We start from the raw sequence: 16,544 nt of genomic DNA on the forward strand, positions 1-16,544 counted from the left end.
AAATTGTAAATAGAAGATAATTGGAACTAATTAGCTATAGAATGCATTCCAAACTTAGTTAACTGCAATTTAATTAACGTTCTATTTCTTTGTAGTGAAGCTGATGTGAAAGTGAAATAGTTTAAATCTCAATTAATATTAATAGATATCTATATAGAAACATGCGCGCTATTTTATGTAAAAGATGAATAATTATCATAAGCTAAAAATTATTTTTTTCTCCTTATTTTATTTAAAGCAGTCTTTAATTAGTGTTATATTATGTAGTAAGTGTTAAGATAGAAGATTCGAAAAAAAATTAATTAGTGCTGTATTAAACAGTAAAGTATGATAATGTACCAAAACTTATCGTGTAAAGTAATTTTTATGTAAAACGATATTAAAAATGTTGTATATATAGCAATAAGGATGATTAATAATTCTGATAATCTTATCGATATGTGTTTGACGACATCGACACGACATTTATCACTTTGAACGTCATGTCGGTAGATTCTTGAAATTAGTTTATCGGCTTTGGCTGATAACGAGCCGCATGCGGAAAATATTAATGGGCGTTAAATGATTGCGCAAATTATTAAAAGGCGATAATAATTGCTTCGATAATTTTCCTTCGCCAAAGGAGATAAGCGGTTCAATAACTCTTCTTCGATACAAAAGGATCCACTTTCGTATCTAAAACAATATTTAATAAGAGTTTGAAAAAACAATTGAAAATGATTATTTTAACAAGATAAAGCAAGTGAAATAATTACTTGAAAAATCGCGATAATCATGTAAAAAGATTAATTGCTATATCTTCATATTCTTCTTCTTTTTTGTCGCATACAGAAAAGAATTTTGTTGATACATTAAAAAACTATCGATTCGACAGAGTTTCTCGTAATGCTATTGGTATAAATATTTTATGCATGTTTGGCATCGTTCCACATTGCACTTATAAAACGCTCAGAGACTATCAGCATCCTATAGGAAAGACGTCGATATCGTCAATGTCATCCCGATTTTGCGCAGAACCCTAATAGGAAGACACATTAATCTCCTCCAACGTAAAGGCTTTAATATCCATCTCGCACGACTGGTCCATCCTGGACTTCGACTTTCATCGAACCGCGATCTTATGCGAGCAGAACGCGTGAAATGCAGAGTAGTTCATTAGAAAAAAATATTGAGAAAATTGCTTTTACATTTTTTTTAATATCAGAAGAAAACTTATGTTTATTTTTATTTCTCTATTAATACTTTTATTGATTTCTTTACTTATCATCTAGTGGACTGCTCTACAATTTTTTTCTTCAATCTCTGTTCTCTCACTCGGAGTTTGACGCAAATATTTCGTCAACAATTTTTCTCTCGAATAGTTTATTTCATTGCAAATTGCGTTAATAGTATTACAATTAAAAGAATAGCGTGTGATTTTTTTTCGACGAACCTCTTGATTTCGCCTAAAGAGTATCAAAAATCCTATTCCCCTCGATGTCGCCACGATGTATCACGCCCGGCGCCTTCGCGCGCATCAACGCGACTCTTTTAAAAAACCTCGCAGGCCACCACCGCGACGAACAATGGCCGAAATCTGTTAATACTCAGGTCGGCAACAATGAACTCGACGTGGCGTGAGCACCTCGAATACCTTTTTGCCGGCGCTAATCCGAATTCGGCGAGAGCCGCCGTCGAGTATAAAGCGACCATCGTCCCGGAACGATGTGTTCCATCAGAGCGAGAGGAAGAGAGAGAGAGAGAAGAAGGAAAACGAGAGATGGTCGTATGCGTGCGCGTGCGTGTGCAGTGTAAAAAGAAAAAAATTGTACGATAGATAGAGTTCGGGAGTGATTTTCGGCGCGATACGCTTCTTGTTCTCGTTGAGTGCTCGTCACCGTATGTTACAAAGAGAGCGAAAGCTGTTGCCGCGCAGTCACCGGAAACACATCATCCATACATTCGTATATTTTGCATAGATGTCATATTTCGTATGCACCCATGTATGGGTAACATGGCAACGAAATAGCACGCAAGTGCGCTAATGTAAAAAAATTGCAAGATAGTTTATTAAATGGAAATTTATTTTGAAAGAAAATACTTTTTAATATATAAATATTGCTCTTGTCATTTTTACTTTATAAAATTTTCCTTGGATTTTCATGCGATATATTGCAATATTTTCGAACCTACATTACTTCTATATAATGTCTTCTTCTTAATTGCATGATGTGCGTTTATTAGCTACATTCTTTCACCGATTACGTCGAAGGATCCTACGCGTAAAAGAGTCGGGACTGTTATTCCCTTATGTTACTTGCGCATTAACGCGATAATGATAATTAGCCCTCTCATCCGCGTGTCAACCTTTCAGCGAAATCTTGCGAATTATGCAACTCCGGCATGACGAAGTTTCTCCAACGAGAGCTACGTAAAATCTCACAAAGACAAACACGCTAAAGCGGGAACGGGCGATTAAAGAACAGCGAGGGAAGGAGAGGGAGAGGGAGAGAGCTCGAAAAAGTGTCGTCGCCGCTTCTCAGCGACAACGGAACGACGTCCAATTTTAATCTCGGAATTACTTCCATTTTATTTCAATTTTCTTGCATTTAAACCGTCTAAGCGAGTTTACCTTCGCAATATCATTGCCAAGGATCGTCGCGAGTCGCCGGCTAGTCGGGTCAGGGGAGGAGAAGAGGATTTGAGAGAAAGAGAAAGCAAAAGAGAGAAAGAGCGAGAGAAGGATAAGAAGAAGGACGTCGGCGGAGGCAGGCGGAAAAGGTGGAAGTACCTGCTCTAATAAATTTACGACCTAAAAAGATTAAGCCGCGTTAGCCCTGTTCTTTATATTTCCGCGAGAAAAGCGAGAAGGAGCGCGCGAGTTCAGTTCTCGGTAAACGGAGACAGAGCGTTATGGTAAGACGCGGAACTCCAAAGTAAGAGAAAGAGAGAGTAGGAAAAAGGAGCGATGAGAAAGGGGAGGCAAAAAACGAAACGAGATGGAAAAGGATATATATATATAAGAGAGATACGAAGGGAAATTCGCTTATTTTCCCATCATTTCGGCGTGGCATCTTGTCCGTGTAGCCTTTTCTCATCCACGGAGCCGGGAAAGAAAATTGCTTCTCGTCCTCGAGAGCGGAATATCGTCCTGATGAGCCCGGGAATGCTCCGATATCCACTCCTCCGCGTCCCCAATGTACCCCCTTTTCCTCCCCCAACCTCCACGCGCCCAAACCTCCGTGATGCCTCTGACGTTTAACCCCGTCTTCGTTTCACTTCGTTTCCGCGTTTTCCTCTGCCACGTTCTCTCTTTCTCTCGTCCTGACGATTCACCGCCACTCATTCCCGACGGTAACATTCAATTTGCTAGTCGCTTGTTATCCGAACGCGATACTTGTCGCCGATTATATCGGAAGTGTAAAGAAATTTTTGCTGCCCATTTTAATGAACAAGTTTATGAGATTTACGTTGTTCGAAAATATTCACACAGCAATACGGAACATAATTTTGTTAGCGTTACCTCATGCTGCGAAAGGATATTATTACGCAAAAGCATAATATGCACGTGTTTCTACGACGATAATTCTTGGTAATTAAATATTTCTCATTAGATCTTGACAACTATAATATAATATATTTATATTTTCGAATAATTCTAGAACCCTCTATTTAATGACCGTATGCATTAATACGTCGAAAAAGAATTATGTTATTCGTTGTCAGTTATGAGTAGAGAAGTTGGAATCGATTGCTCAGCATTATTTATTCGAGGTAAGCGTCAAAGACTATCGGAAAGCGAAAAGCGAGATTCATCGATCGCTGATGGGTCTCGCTCACCTCGCTGCCGCGTGTAAATTCGTTACGGACGACACCCGGTGGGCCTTATAACCCGGCGCGTCTCGCGATGGGAACTGAATAATTCATAAGCCGAGACCGATAGCATCGGCTCTTAACGCAATAGACTTAAGCGAGCTGCCAACAGCAGCCATGTTACAATAAAGAAATCAACATGGCCGAACCGTCCCGACAAGCCGGGGTGCCTCTTCCCTTCCCTCCTCATCCCTCCTACGTTTCACTTCCATTCTTCGGGGTCCACTCCTTGAAGGAGCACTGCGAGTCACGTCACGCCGGGTCGCTCGCTCACTTTCGATTTCGCCCCACAGGCTCGTTACCCTCTTAATACCGATGGAAGGGTGAACCCCGTCTCACCCTCCCATCTTTCGCCCCGATTCTCCTTCTTGCCCCCCTTTTCTTAGCCAACGCCGCTTTCAGGGGTGGACCTGGGAGACCCGCCCAAAGAGACATTTCTGCAACCCTCCTTTTGAAGCACAGATCGAGAAAGACAGGGAAAAAGAGAGAGAGAGAGAGAAAGGGATAGACGATGAGGAGAGAGAACGTAGGACAGAGTCTTGGCAGCCACTTTTCTCGCCCTCCGCATGATCGCTCCCCACTAAAGGAACTCCATTTTCTACCAAACCCTCGGAATCTCTCTTTTCTTGCTTACTCTTTTTGCTCTGACTTACCGTTTTGCGCACTTCTGGCTTGCTTTATCGCGGTTAGATGCTTTCGCAGTTGACCGGTTTATGGGGAACGAGTCGCGCGACCCTTCTTAGGGCGAGACTCGTCTAATTTGACTAAAAATGCCAATGTCAATTTTGGAGGAACGCGACTTTGGAATTTTAAATAACTTTCATAAAAGTTTTGTGTTAAATTTTATATAATAAATTTTCCCCCAAAAAATTATTTCATAAAGAATCTTAAAAGATATTTATGTTAATAATCTCTATAATTTTCTTCTTTTCTCCCCTCTTCTCTTCTCTTATATTTGTATGTAATTATATTTAATAATATATATAAAACATTAAAATTGATTATTAACGATTTTAAATAATTTAATCATTTTTTCTATTATATTTGAAATTACTGTCATATCAAAAAATAATCACATTAATATATAGTAGTAATTAGATAAAATATATATTGCAAACTCTTTGTAAATTCAACTATTTTACAAACAACTTGGACTTTTTATAAAACGTCAGTCTAAAAAGATTGATGTTTAATCAAGAAATTGATTTTACATACAAACGCCTACTATATATATCAAAATATAAATTTTGATGAGAGATTATTCAATATACTGTTCGGTTTTTAAAAAGTTTTAATTATAATAATAAAATGAGAAAATCTTGTAGTAGTAACGCAAAGCAAAAATCGAATATTTTGTCAAAGTCAAAAGTGATGTCTCCCGAGTCTGTTATAGAGATCGAGGGAAGAATGAGAAGAAAGGAGGGCGCCCTTTTCCTCAAGTATACGGTAGTGACACGTTACCATTATCGTGTCTCGACAGCTAATGAGAGCTTGTGCCGACGTTGTTCCTGACTTACGTCGAGCCAAACGCGGACTTAATAAATTTGCAAAATTAAGCTCACAAAATATTAAACACGGCTAATATTATCACTCATCGGTTAATAGCAGGGAGGGCAATAAGAGACTTATTTTATACTCGCTAAGTATCTCGTAAATTTGTATTCGAATAAAATTTATGTACGCTTATTTCTGTCGTTAATATTTTCCATCTGATTCCGATCGAATAATGAGAAATTGTTGTTACATTGTTATGTTTCAGGTCTGGTTTCAGAATAGACGAGCCAAGTGGCGTAGACAGGAGAAAATGGAAGCTGCGAGACTGGGTTTAAGCGAGTATCATCACGCTGCTAATATGAGGTTTGTCGGAAATGTTATTTAAATATTTTCTATTAACATAATCGCGATGTCGCGTAAATTTTTGCAAGAAATATTAGCTACATTGCGCGTGTAAAAATATTTTGTTTCAGGAATGTTGCCGGTCCGGCTTTAGGTCTACCAGGAGATCCTTGGCTCGCGCCGCCAGGATTGCTCAGTGCGCTTCCTGGTTTCTTAGCTGCGCCTCACACGGGATATCCCAGTTATCTAACGTCTCCCAGGCGATTGCCGTCACCACCAAATGTCGGCGCCGTGACTAATCCAGGTAACAATCATCTCTAATATTTTCTTTCCACATTTATTTGCCAAGCATTTGATTTAACGATTCAAAAAATAACACGTTCAAAAATATATGTACATTTGTACAGAACATGATATCATAAAAATAAAATAAAATAAAGTATCATGAGAATAAAGTAAAAATAAAATCATAAAAATAAAATTGAATCTTTCTTGGAATGAGAAGAAAACAGTTTTATGAGTATCAAGCAAATTTGCTTATATAAATGTCTATGCTTTACGATTTACTATGCTCTTCTTTATACATAAAACAAAGATTAAAAAGATTAATTATCCATTTCTGCTTATAGAGCATTGTAATATTCTACTATTATAATAATTAATAGAATGTAGAATATTTGTAGAATCGCTATTGTTAAGTGAGCGAATGTCTCGAAATTATTTTACAATTTTCGCGGGATGAAAGAAGCTTAACAGATTAATTGGCATTATCGAATTCGCCATCAATGATTATTGTTATTGTGCATAGCCAACGAGACGTAGGAATTGCACTGTTCGCAGGATCGCTAGCCGGCAGCATGGCGAGCATAAGCGCCGGCGGCCATGTTCAACCACCACCGCCGAGTCCGCCGGGCCACGATCCTCGCACAACGAGCATCCAAGCACTCAGGATGAGAGCCAAGGAGCACGTCGAGAGCATCACCAAAGGTCTGCAGATGGTCTGAAGGTTAACCGAAGATTCGCCAGGGACGCGCACCGCTGCCGGCCTCGTGACAGCGTGACGAGCAAGTGAGCAACAACCCTTCCAGCCCAGACATTCCAGCAAACCCCGAGAAGAATCGCCTGAGCAGCGAGAGCGGTATGTCGACCGACGAGAGCGAGAGAGCTCGTTCCGTCATAGGGAAAGATCGCCAACGAAACGGAACTGGACGTGACGTGAAAGTACAAGAGATCTCGCGAGAGAAAGCCTATCGTTCCGTTTGAAAAAGATCTTGTTCTTGGTATCGATAGTTACCAAAGAAAAAAAAACTGATATTCTCTGGTGAACATTTTAGATCATCAAAGAGACAAATCTTGCAATAATCGATGATCGGCGCTTATATAGATATCTTCAATAAATAATTAGAGACTATCAGTGTGATAAAATTGAAAAGTATCTATGATAAAATGAGCTTGCGTGTTCGTAATTGAAAATGGGCCGATCATCAAAGTATTCCTTGTGAAATGATTTCAATCAGAAATCGAAATTTAATCTCAAACTAGAAAAAACATCAAAAAATGCCTGAGAAACATCCGCAAGATTAAGATGTTTCTCGGAAATTTGTGATGTTTATTTGTGATGTTTTTAATAACTTTGACAAATGTAGAGTCGCTAAAAATAGCCGATGGAAAAAAGCGTGTTTGACATGACAACATGATTTTTGCATGGATTATGTGAAAATTTGCTCAGGACTCGTTTTAAATCGGCATTGTGCAATATGCAAATCAAATTATGTTGCGCAAGCTTATCACGTATGTAGTTGAAATAAAAATTAAGAAAATCAATATTTATTAACTTGGCATTATATCGTTTTCAATGTATCATTTATTACAAATATTGTATACCGAGTTTCACTCTAAATTATCTTTCAAAGCACGAAAAGAAAATATTACTATAGAGAGAAATATATGAAAAATTTATGAAAATTAAAAATAAAATAAATAGAAAATAATAAATAAATTATTATAAAAATATATGAAAGTTTTTAAAGAACGTAAATATTTGGCTCGAGAGAGAGAGAAAGGAATTATTTGTAGTATACTTTATTGTTAAAAGGGACATTATGATATATTATCTATTTCTACAAAGTAATATAATGCAGACAAGTGCTGACATACGCTAATCGTCATAGGAGAATATTTTAAGATTAAGTTTATTTCTAAATAGATTGTTAATTCAATAATTTATGTATATGATTGATATGTATGTGAGTTTATAAAATTGAAGAGAAAATGATACTCGGTATACATATTTATTATGCAATATTACGCAATAATTAAACAATGATGAAGAGAGAACTCTTAGTCAACGATATTTTCTAAAAATAACTTCATAAATTATATTTCACGTTTCCATCAAATATGTAAACAAATATTAATAAACTAATACCGCAATTTAAATGTATGAAATATTTGAATTATCACTAAATCACGTAAGCTATTTAGAAATCTGACAGATAGCAGTTTTATTGCTATTTATTCAATTATCTATTTAGACAGTGCATGTAAAGTGATAATTTAAATATTTCACATAAAAATATCCAACTTTTCACTGAACGTGAAAGAAATTTCAATCCCCTCTAAATGAATAAAAAGTAATAAAAGAGAAAAAAGAATAGAAAAAAAATTGTTTCAATTTTCAACAAGGAATATCGATTTGCTCGACAAATACGCCTATTACGGAATATCCTACGTACAGAGTAATGGTATCATCCATTCGAAGCGATAAAAGTGAAAAAGGACATTGCTCGATAACAAATATCTTGAAGAATCAATAGACTCGATAGCGCCGATCAAATCGAGGTAACATTGGACGCAAGATGTTTCCGAGATTCACACTCGTCCGAAATATTCTCGCAATATACGAAGCAAGTTGCATTCAACCTTCATAGCGAAACGCGCGCAACCAAAACGTTTGTTCAAACGTTTATTAAACGTAAACCAAAAGTCGATTGGTCTTTTGAGAATCTCTTAGATCGGCGACGAAACCGATGGTTGATCGTCGATCGGCGAGCTAGCTAAATATCTCTTGTAGAATATAGAGTAAAGAGGCAAATGGAAGAGACAGAGAGAGAGAGAGAGGGAGAGAGAGAAAGAGAAAAGTGACATTTTGACATAAACAATATTCTGCAGTATTAATACGTTAAGGCAAAGAATTGTGCATATTATCTAGATGCCGTCACGGTATGTAAATTCCGGGAGAGCGCGGAGGAGAATCAGAATTTAACAATTAATATGAAATATGATTCGATTGAGGTGTGTAAAATCCTAAGCTGCAAGATATCATTTTTCAAATATAAAAGTTATGAAATTTCATTATGAACTTGTTGCTAATCGCTTCCGGTGATAGTGTATTTTAGTCTATATTTTAAATGTTTTTTTAAATATATAGTGACATTGATTTTTATCGAAATATCAATTATAACTCAACATATTAATTTTGTCATATAAATATCACTTATAATTTTGATATATTTTGACGATTACGATTTTACAGATATCATATTTCATAAATGTTTGCTCTGATTATTCGCGAGCGATGTCGGTCAGCCTCCGCGGTCCGTAAAGGAGAATTCGTAGAGGATGAAGAAACGTAGTTAGTCATTTCCCGAACGTCTATTTGTATATATACCTGCTCGCGTGACAGAATAAAATTCGATGTACATATTTAATCGTACCATATCGTTTGAAAACAGGGCCTCCTTTATTGAAATAAAAATACAAACGATGATAATATTAAAATAAGAGGGAAAGTTTTTTACTACCTTCTCATTATTAATATTTTCCTATCCTTAAATCCGAAACACGTTCCTTCAGTCAAAGCGGAATGCGTATAAAAAAATAATAAAATTTAAACTCTGAAGCTTAATATATAAAAAAAAATAATTTTACAATAAAATTAATATCTTCAATAATTTATTCAAAATTACTTGTTAATTTTTTTAATTATTTTGTATAGAATTAAAATGGAAAAAGCATATTTTCTTCGACACATTTTAATTTTTATTATTATGTTAAGAATTTCTAAAAATAATTAATTCCAAACCCAGAAAAGTCATCATTTTATTCCGCTGTTATTTTATTATTATACTTGCAGCCGCGTAATTTTTACTTTAATATTTCGCAGCTAATTTCTATTAGCTGATTGCATTTTTCGCATGCTAGTAGCAATCGGTGTCTAATGGGGGTGAAATGTATACTGAGAAAATTTTGATTCCTACGAAAAAGTAACACATATTTACGAAGGAATTAACATATCAAAGAACGAGTTTAATTAAGTCTTAATTCATTTCTGCAAAGAGAGAGGGAGCGAAAGAGAGTTACAGTTGGGAAAAGGCCATCGCTCATCTTTCTTCGAGTTTAATTAAAACCGAAGATTTGTCAGAACGTGAAAAATCCGTCAATAGTAGAATGATCAAAGATTGACGATTGTTTAGAAGAATAATTTCCCTTGTTATCTACGAGAGAAAACAAAAATTTGTATAGAAAACTCATTTAAAGCAGTTTTTATAACCGTTGTAAAAAAAACAGAAATATTCTCATTACGTCTTTGATATTAAAATTAAGCATTCACGGATAAAGGATTTCAGTAAACAGATTTTCGTCAAACAGATTTTGAAAATTTCTACAAGTATTTCGAAAAAAATAAAGTAGAAAATTATTTTCCGTTTTTTTAAATCTCTATCTGATATATTTTTCCACTCATCGATCAGGCCCATTGTACAAACGCGACGAATCACACACAGACGGGCCCTTTATACTTCGGTCTGTCCATACACTCCCTGGCTGGGAATTTAACGTGGCGGCCGACGCGATTCGATGCAAATGCCACTCGGAAATTCCGTTTGCGCGAGCAACGTGACAGCGAACGTGTGCACGCCGATCATCTTTTTCGAGGGTGGCAAAAAAGCAGCGGCGGGGGCAGCGTCGGGGTGTGAAAGGATTCGGCGTTAACAGGCACCAACAACGGCAAGTCGATGGAACAATGGTGCTGAATGGTCCCCGGACGATTAGGTATTCCAATCGTTACGTTAGGGGCCGCCGTGAAGTGCGGCGGGGGTGAGAAGGAGAGAAAAGGCGGGTTCGGCGGGGAAAGGGGATGTTGGAGGAAGGGGGCAGCCGAGGGGCCGACGCGGTAAGGGGACGCCAGAACTCACCCAATAAAATGGTAATTTCTGTTTGCGGAAGTTAACCATGCGAGCGAGCCTGGAGATTCGAGTCCATGCGTACTCCCTAACTCCAAAGACTAATAATACTCGAGGCAGAACGCTACCGACAGTGATATAGTTGTACAGTTGGAAGAAGGCGCGGGTAAAATCGTGCTAGGGAAAGAGAGAGAGAGAGACGAGTTCTATCGCGTGAGAGCGAGGGAATTTGTGGAGTGCGCGAGAGTTACGGGACGTGAGTGGAAAAGTCGGAGAAACTCGGAAAATAGGGATACAGTTCAAGAATTGATCCTCTCGAATTAGAGAATACGATAGAAATACCTTTTAGAGAATCCTTTATGAGCTTTTGACAAATCTCGAAATAGGTACTGACAACTCATAAAACTAAATGTTCGCAAATAAAAAATGTTACATGCATATAAAATTAATGGTGCATTTAGAAAAGATTACCATTCATCACACAATTTTAAAAATTTTAATATATTATAGATATATTATAACTGCTTTATAACTGTTGAACAATAATAATAATGACAAGCAATTTATTTGCACTATTAAAATTTAATGTGTGAAATACTTTTTTAAAAGCCGAATTTATATGTATTAAAGGCTCTGTGGACATTTCTCTCTAACAATAAAATATTTTGTAAAGTATATATATTATATATCTGAATGTATATATCTGAATTTCGGAATTTAAATCTGAAATTTGAAATTTTTCTCAAGCCTCTCTTTGATCATCTCATTTGCAATTAATTTATAAAATACCAGCCTACATGATACTTAATCAAACTGGCCGATCGTTAGTCTCGTGTATATCAGATTAGAAGCTAAGGCGCGCGGCGTTTGCCTCTCGAAGACGGCGGGCAATCTCTTGCTGAGCTTGAAATTGGCACGGAAATCGTGGCTTTATTAAATTTGTTTAGGAACAGGTGGGGAAAAGGGAGAGGACGGTGAACGGGCGCCTTGATTTCGGGCGAACCGTCGTCTATCTAATATCTCTCCCAATGCGATGCCCCCCGTTCTGCCTAACCTTATTGCCCCGACAAAGTAAAGAACCAGCAAGGAAACCCGAATAAGACCAGTTTTCGAGCCGATGAACGTAGATCAATGGAGCGACAAGTCAACCGGCTAAAATCGGTAAATAACGATAAGGGAAGAAATCGACGAATGCCATCGGAAAAATGTAAAGAATTGAGTTTGCATAAGTTTTGCACGCATACCTGATTTTTTTATATCTTCACTTAATTTATTAAATTCTAAATTTTATAATAGTAGAACGCGTGCTACGCGCACGCCATTCTTCGGTTTTATATTAATTAAAAGGAATATTTTTAAAAAATATATATAAAGTTCGTTTAAACTCAATTAATATTTTTTCACAGAACTTAATTGATTAAAGCTAATTAATTTGCTAATTAAATTTTTAAATAAAAATATGTTATGAAAATTAAAATAATAATATTTTGTAAATACTATGTTATAATACTTTAAACTCGAATAATATTTTACAGAAATCAGCTGATAACTGTCAAAAAATATTAATCGAGTTTAAAGTACTATATAACATATTATTTAAAACATTATTATTTTAATTTTTATAACGTATTATTATTTTAAAATTTAATTAGCAAATTAACGCTTTAATCAGCTGATGTCAAAAAATATTAATAAAGTGTTGATTTGCTAATTAAATTAAGAAATAATATTTTTTTAAATTACCCCATTAAAGCTAAATTAAGACTCACCGGTACGACGCGCAGCAGTTGAGTTGTAGTGCACATGTTGATCTGCAAAATACAAATATTAACAAATTATAAATAAATGTCTAAAATAATTAATATTTTAAAAAATAATAATTACGTTAAATATTAATTAAACTTTTTATCCAATTTCTTGACTATTTTTTTAATATTCAATCTTTATTTATTAAAATAAATACTACAAAGAAAATGTTACACGAAAAATGTTTTTACGAAAAGAATTTTTTTTAAGATTAAACTATTATAATATAAGTAAAAATAAAAATTTGTATATTAATAATAAAAATGATTTAAAAATTTTTTAAACACAACGTAATTCCAAAAAAACATATATATATATATCTATTTATATAAAAAAAACATTTATTATTGTAAATAATTTATTTAATATTTTAAAATAAAATAAAAAATACATTAATATGTATATTATATTACACAATAATAAGAAACGGATTATTAAAATAAATTAACAATTAATTTCATAAAATTGTATTAAATAAAAATATTAAATAATTAAAATTTACTCACCTCAGGGTTGCCTCGCTGTTGCCCGATGCCTCTCCGGGCCTCCTCCTCCTCTCTTGGTCCTTCGTAGCACTCGCGAAAATACGAATAATTACGATCGCCCGACACTTTACACGGCACTCCCGACGCGATGCGTGAATCGCACGCGTATTTCGCGTACATTGTGCAATGAAAAGAAACGACGCGAAAACTATAATCGCGCGAAACAACGTCCGTTCGACACTCGAGAATTTCGCAGCCAGTAGCCCCGCTGTCGCCCGATGAATCTCCGAGCCTCCTCCTCCTGTTAGTAAATCTTACCTGTAATAGCAAATAAAATACATATATATAGAGATACTTAACAAATATAACAAAAATTATGTTTCTTAAAAGAAATTATATATTTATTTTGCATACCTTACAGATGCCCCGATGTTGCCCGATGCCTTCCCGGACCTCCTCCTCCTCTCTTGGTCGACCGACACTCGCGAAAACACGAATAATTATAATCGCCCGACACTTTACACGGCACTCCCGACGCGACGCGTGAATGGCACGCGTATTTCGCGAACATTGCACAATGAGGAAACTATAATCGAAAACACGAAGCAACGATCCGTTCGATGTAGGTATTATTGCTTTGAGAACCTGTGATAACAAATAAAATACATACATATATTAGAGCAATCTTATTATTTCGCATATAACACATACTTGATATAAATATGTAAGCTAGAATAACGATAGATATATTCACGAGAAAATCACAAACTAAACTATATTCTGCACGATTCTAATTTCAAATTTATTTTAAAAGAATTATTAATTTAAAACTTGGTTACAAAAATAATATAATATTGAAAATTGCACTTGCTTGCACTAAATATCTGACATTTCGGAAGTAAAATATCAACTGTAAAGTTTTCCATAAAATTATCTTTCTCACCAAAAAATATAGAATACCTTGTATATCAATAAAAATGTTCTTATATATACATTATATATACATTGGGGGATAAAAATTGTATTATTGAAGATGTTCGACGATTGATTAATCGAAAGAAATTAATATTATAATATACACGAATTCCTAGCTTTTCAGACCTCTATTATCAAATAATCTTTTCGTTGATGTGCTCTCTTTGTCCGACCTATTCCATCATTAACATATTATGTACGCGCTACTCTGTGCAACGATTGCGCGACACGCTTTATTAGCTGCATATTATAATTACGATAACAGCCCGATATAGAACGCTTATTTGCCCCGAGAATATCATGCGCATACACAGAACAAAGCAATAATTGTCGTGTAATTAACATATTATATACGCATATCTCGCAACGGGTATGACTTCATTTTGTAAACTTCATTCGTTCAATTAAAATTGATTCGATGTAAAAGCATGACGTATTATCACGGCAAAAGCTTGAAGAATTGTCATATTGATGTGTGACAATGATCTTACTTTAGTCTGTGTAACGAATTATACAAAAAAAATGTTCCCGCAGTATTCTAAATTAATAAAAGCCAATTTTGTATTTAATTCATGTATTTTCTAAAATTGAAGAGATTATTAAATATATACATAATCAAATAAATTGCATAAAATTATTATTAAGTATGTATTAGAAATAATTAAAAGAGAAATAGCATAGAGCTTTTTACACTATCAAAAAATACAAAAAAAACACAATGAAATATTTAATTTAAATTACAAACAGATATATATATATATTTCAGATACTGCTAGATTTAATAACTTTTACATTTAATCACGTTAAAGTTCTGTTACAAATTCCAGAGCGAGATGTAAAACTAAACGTATAGGTAAATTTAATTGCGAACGGAGAAAGAAAAATCAAACTAATGCATGATTAACACCTGAGAGATAAAATCTAAGAGATGACGATTTACTCGCCCATCCTTAATCCATTGCGTTATCGCAGCATATGTCCGAACAAGACGCGAAATCCCGCAAATTGCACGCCGCGAGGAGCGTTTTGCTTGCACCCAGCTATATAAATACACACATATACATACGTACACGTGCGCAACGCGAACTACTTAATAGGTATACTCGCCGCAGCATCGTCTAAGTCGCGTTGCCAAAGAGCAACGCCAGCCTCCCTTCTCACCCCCCGGTCTCGGCCGAGTCTGTTTAGCATTATTAATTAGAACCAAAGTCGCACTAAGTTGGCGAGTACATAAACAGAAATAATATTTGCACGGAGCGTTCATTAGACGGGCGGTGCGGTGGTGAAGATAGAGACGAGAGATGGCGGCATAAACGAGCCGGATTCTCATTAAAATAACCGTGCCTTTCCTTTTCGCTCCGCGGAGACACCGAGAAAGGAAAAAAAAGGAAGACAACGAGAGAAAGAGAGTGAGCGGGACGGGGGTGAACCGAAAGGAGGTTCGCAAAGGGGGAGAGGACGGAGGTGGTAGCGCGCGAAGGGTGGCCAGGGGGCACCAGAAGAAGGGGCCCCGGAGATGAACAAAGTGACCGACGCGTAGAGGCCGCGGAAGGTTGGCGATCCCCTTCTCTTTCCCATCTCCTGTCCTCCTCTCGCACTCTCATTTTGCCCGTTAACGGCGAGAGATAGTGGAACTTGCGCCCGCAAGGGGAAGAGGCTGGTGTCGGACAGACCAGGGGGATGACACACAGAAGGGGCGACGGACGGGGGAGCCAGCCACGCAGGCTGGCGAAGGAGTCGCGGGGTAGAAAGGGGGACCGAGTTACCGGGTAGTTTAGCTACCACTAGGTAACTTAAATGAAAGTCGCGGTTACCCCTTAACGCGAAAATACGTTGAGGGAAAATTTCGTTTTTTCACCCTGATTAATGTAATACCCGACGTCGCGCTCCCGGGTACGCTAATTGGTCATTCTCGACCGCCGCAGCCGCCGCCGTCGCCAGCTTTGAGAGAATCGCGTGCGAAACGAACGATGCGCTTTCTATTCTTCCGCGCGTAATCTCGTCTTTTATATGTCCTCTCTTGTACACATACACACGCGCCGGATAAGCGGAATCGAATTATCCCGAAAGCGGTGGAGAGAATAATTTAGGCTCCTCCGGACGCGGTTTGAAAACGCATCGGATATTAAGCGGAATTTTATATCGAAAGAATTCTCTCTGCACCCGCAATTCGGTAGAATTTAAACTGTTCTGTATGCGATCGACATTTTCATGTAGATTCGATATGAATTTGATACGAACGAAGAAGTTTGTGCGCGGAGATAAAAATATATGCAGAAATATCTCTGAAATAAATTACCTTTATACCAGAGGTAAAAGTAAAAAAAAATGTTGAGAAACGCGTGACCGCTAAATTCGAACGAATCACATTATTCGAATATTGATGAAAGCGTTAGGTGATTAGCGA

At 36.5% G+C, this 16,544-nt stretch overlaps 1 protein-coding gene and 1 long non-coding RNA gene across 3 annotated transcripts in view; one reads left to right on the top strand and one right to left on the bottom strand.

Annotated features, from left to right (window-relative positions):
• The window catches only part of LOC145942675 (retina and anterior neural fold homeobox protein 2), a 45,254-nt gene extending 35,804 nt beyond the window's left edge, over positions 1-9,450 (top strand). The window contains exons 3-5 of one of the 2 annotated variants that reach the window (XM_083049620.1): positions 5,612-5,709; positions 5,820-5,992; positions 6,511-9,450. In XM_083049620.1, coding sequence (XP_082905746.1) covers positions 5,612-5,709; positions 5,820-5,992; positions 6,511-6,692 — 453 coding nt within the window. In that variant the 3' untranslated portion in view covers positions 6,693-9,450. The remainder of the gene's footprint in view (positions 1-5,611; positions 5,710-5,819; positions 5,993-6,510) is intronic. The other variant, XM_083049621.1, reaches the window with a different exon arrangement.
• LOC145942937 (uncharacterized) overlaps positions 1-13,368 on the bottom strand; it is a 64,393-nt gene extending 51,025 nt beyond the window's left edge. The window contains exons 1-2 of the long non-coding RNA XR_014426441.1: positions 13,184-13,368; positions 12,641-12,682 (exon numbers count right to left, since the gene is read on the bottom strand). This is a non-coding gene — a long non-coding RNA (uncharacterized LOC145942937). The remainder of the gene's footprint in view (positions 1-12,640; positions 12,683-13,183) is intronic.
• Positions 13,369-16,544: the final 3,176 nt, after the last annotated feature.

This window comes from Prenolepis imparis, unplaced genomic scaffold, assembly GCF_030444845.1.
Source record: "Prenolepis imparis isolate NDT839.2.m4 unplaced genomic scaffold, iyPreImpa1.0 SCAF_11, whole genome shotgun sequence".
NCBI lineage: Eukaryota > Metazoa > Arthropoda > Insecta > Hymenoptera > Formicidae > Prenolepis > Prenolepis imparis.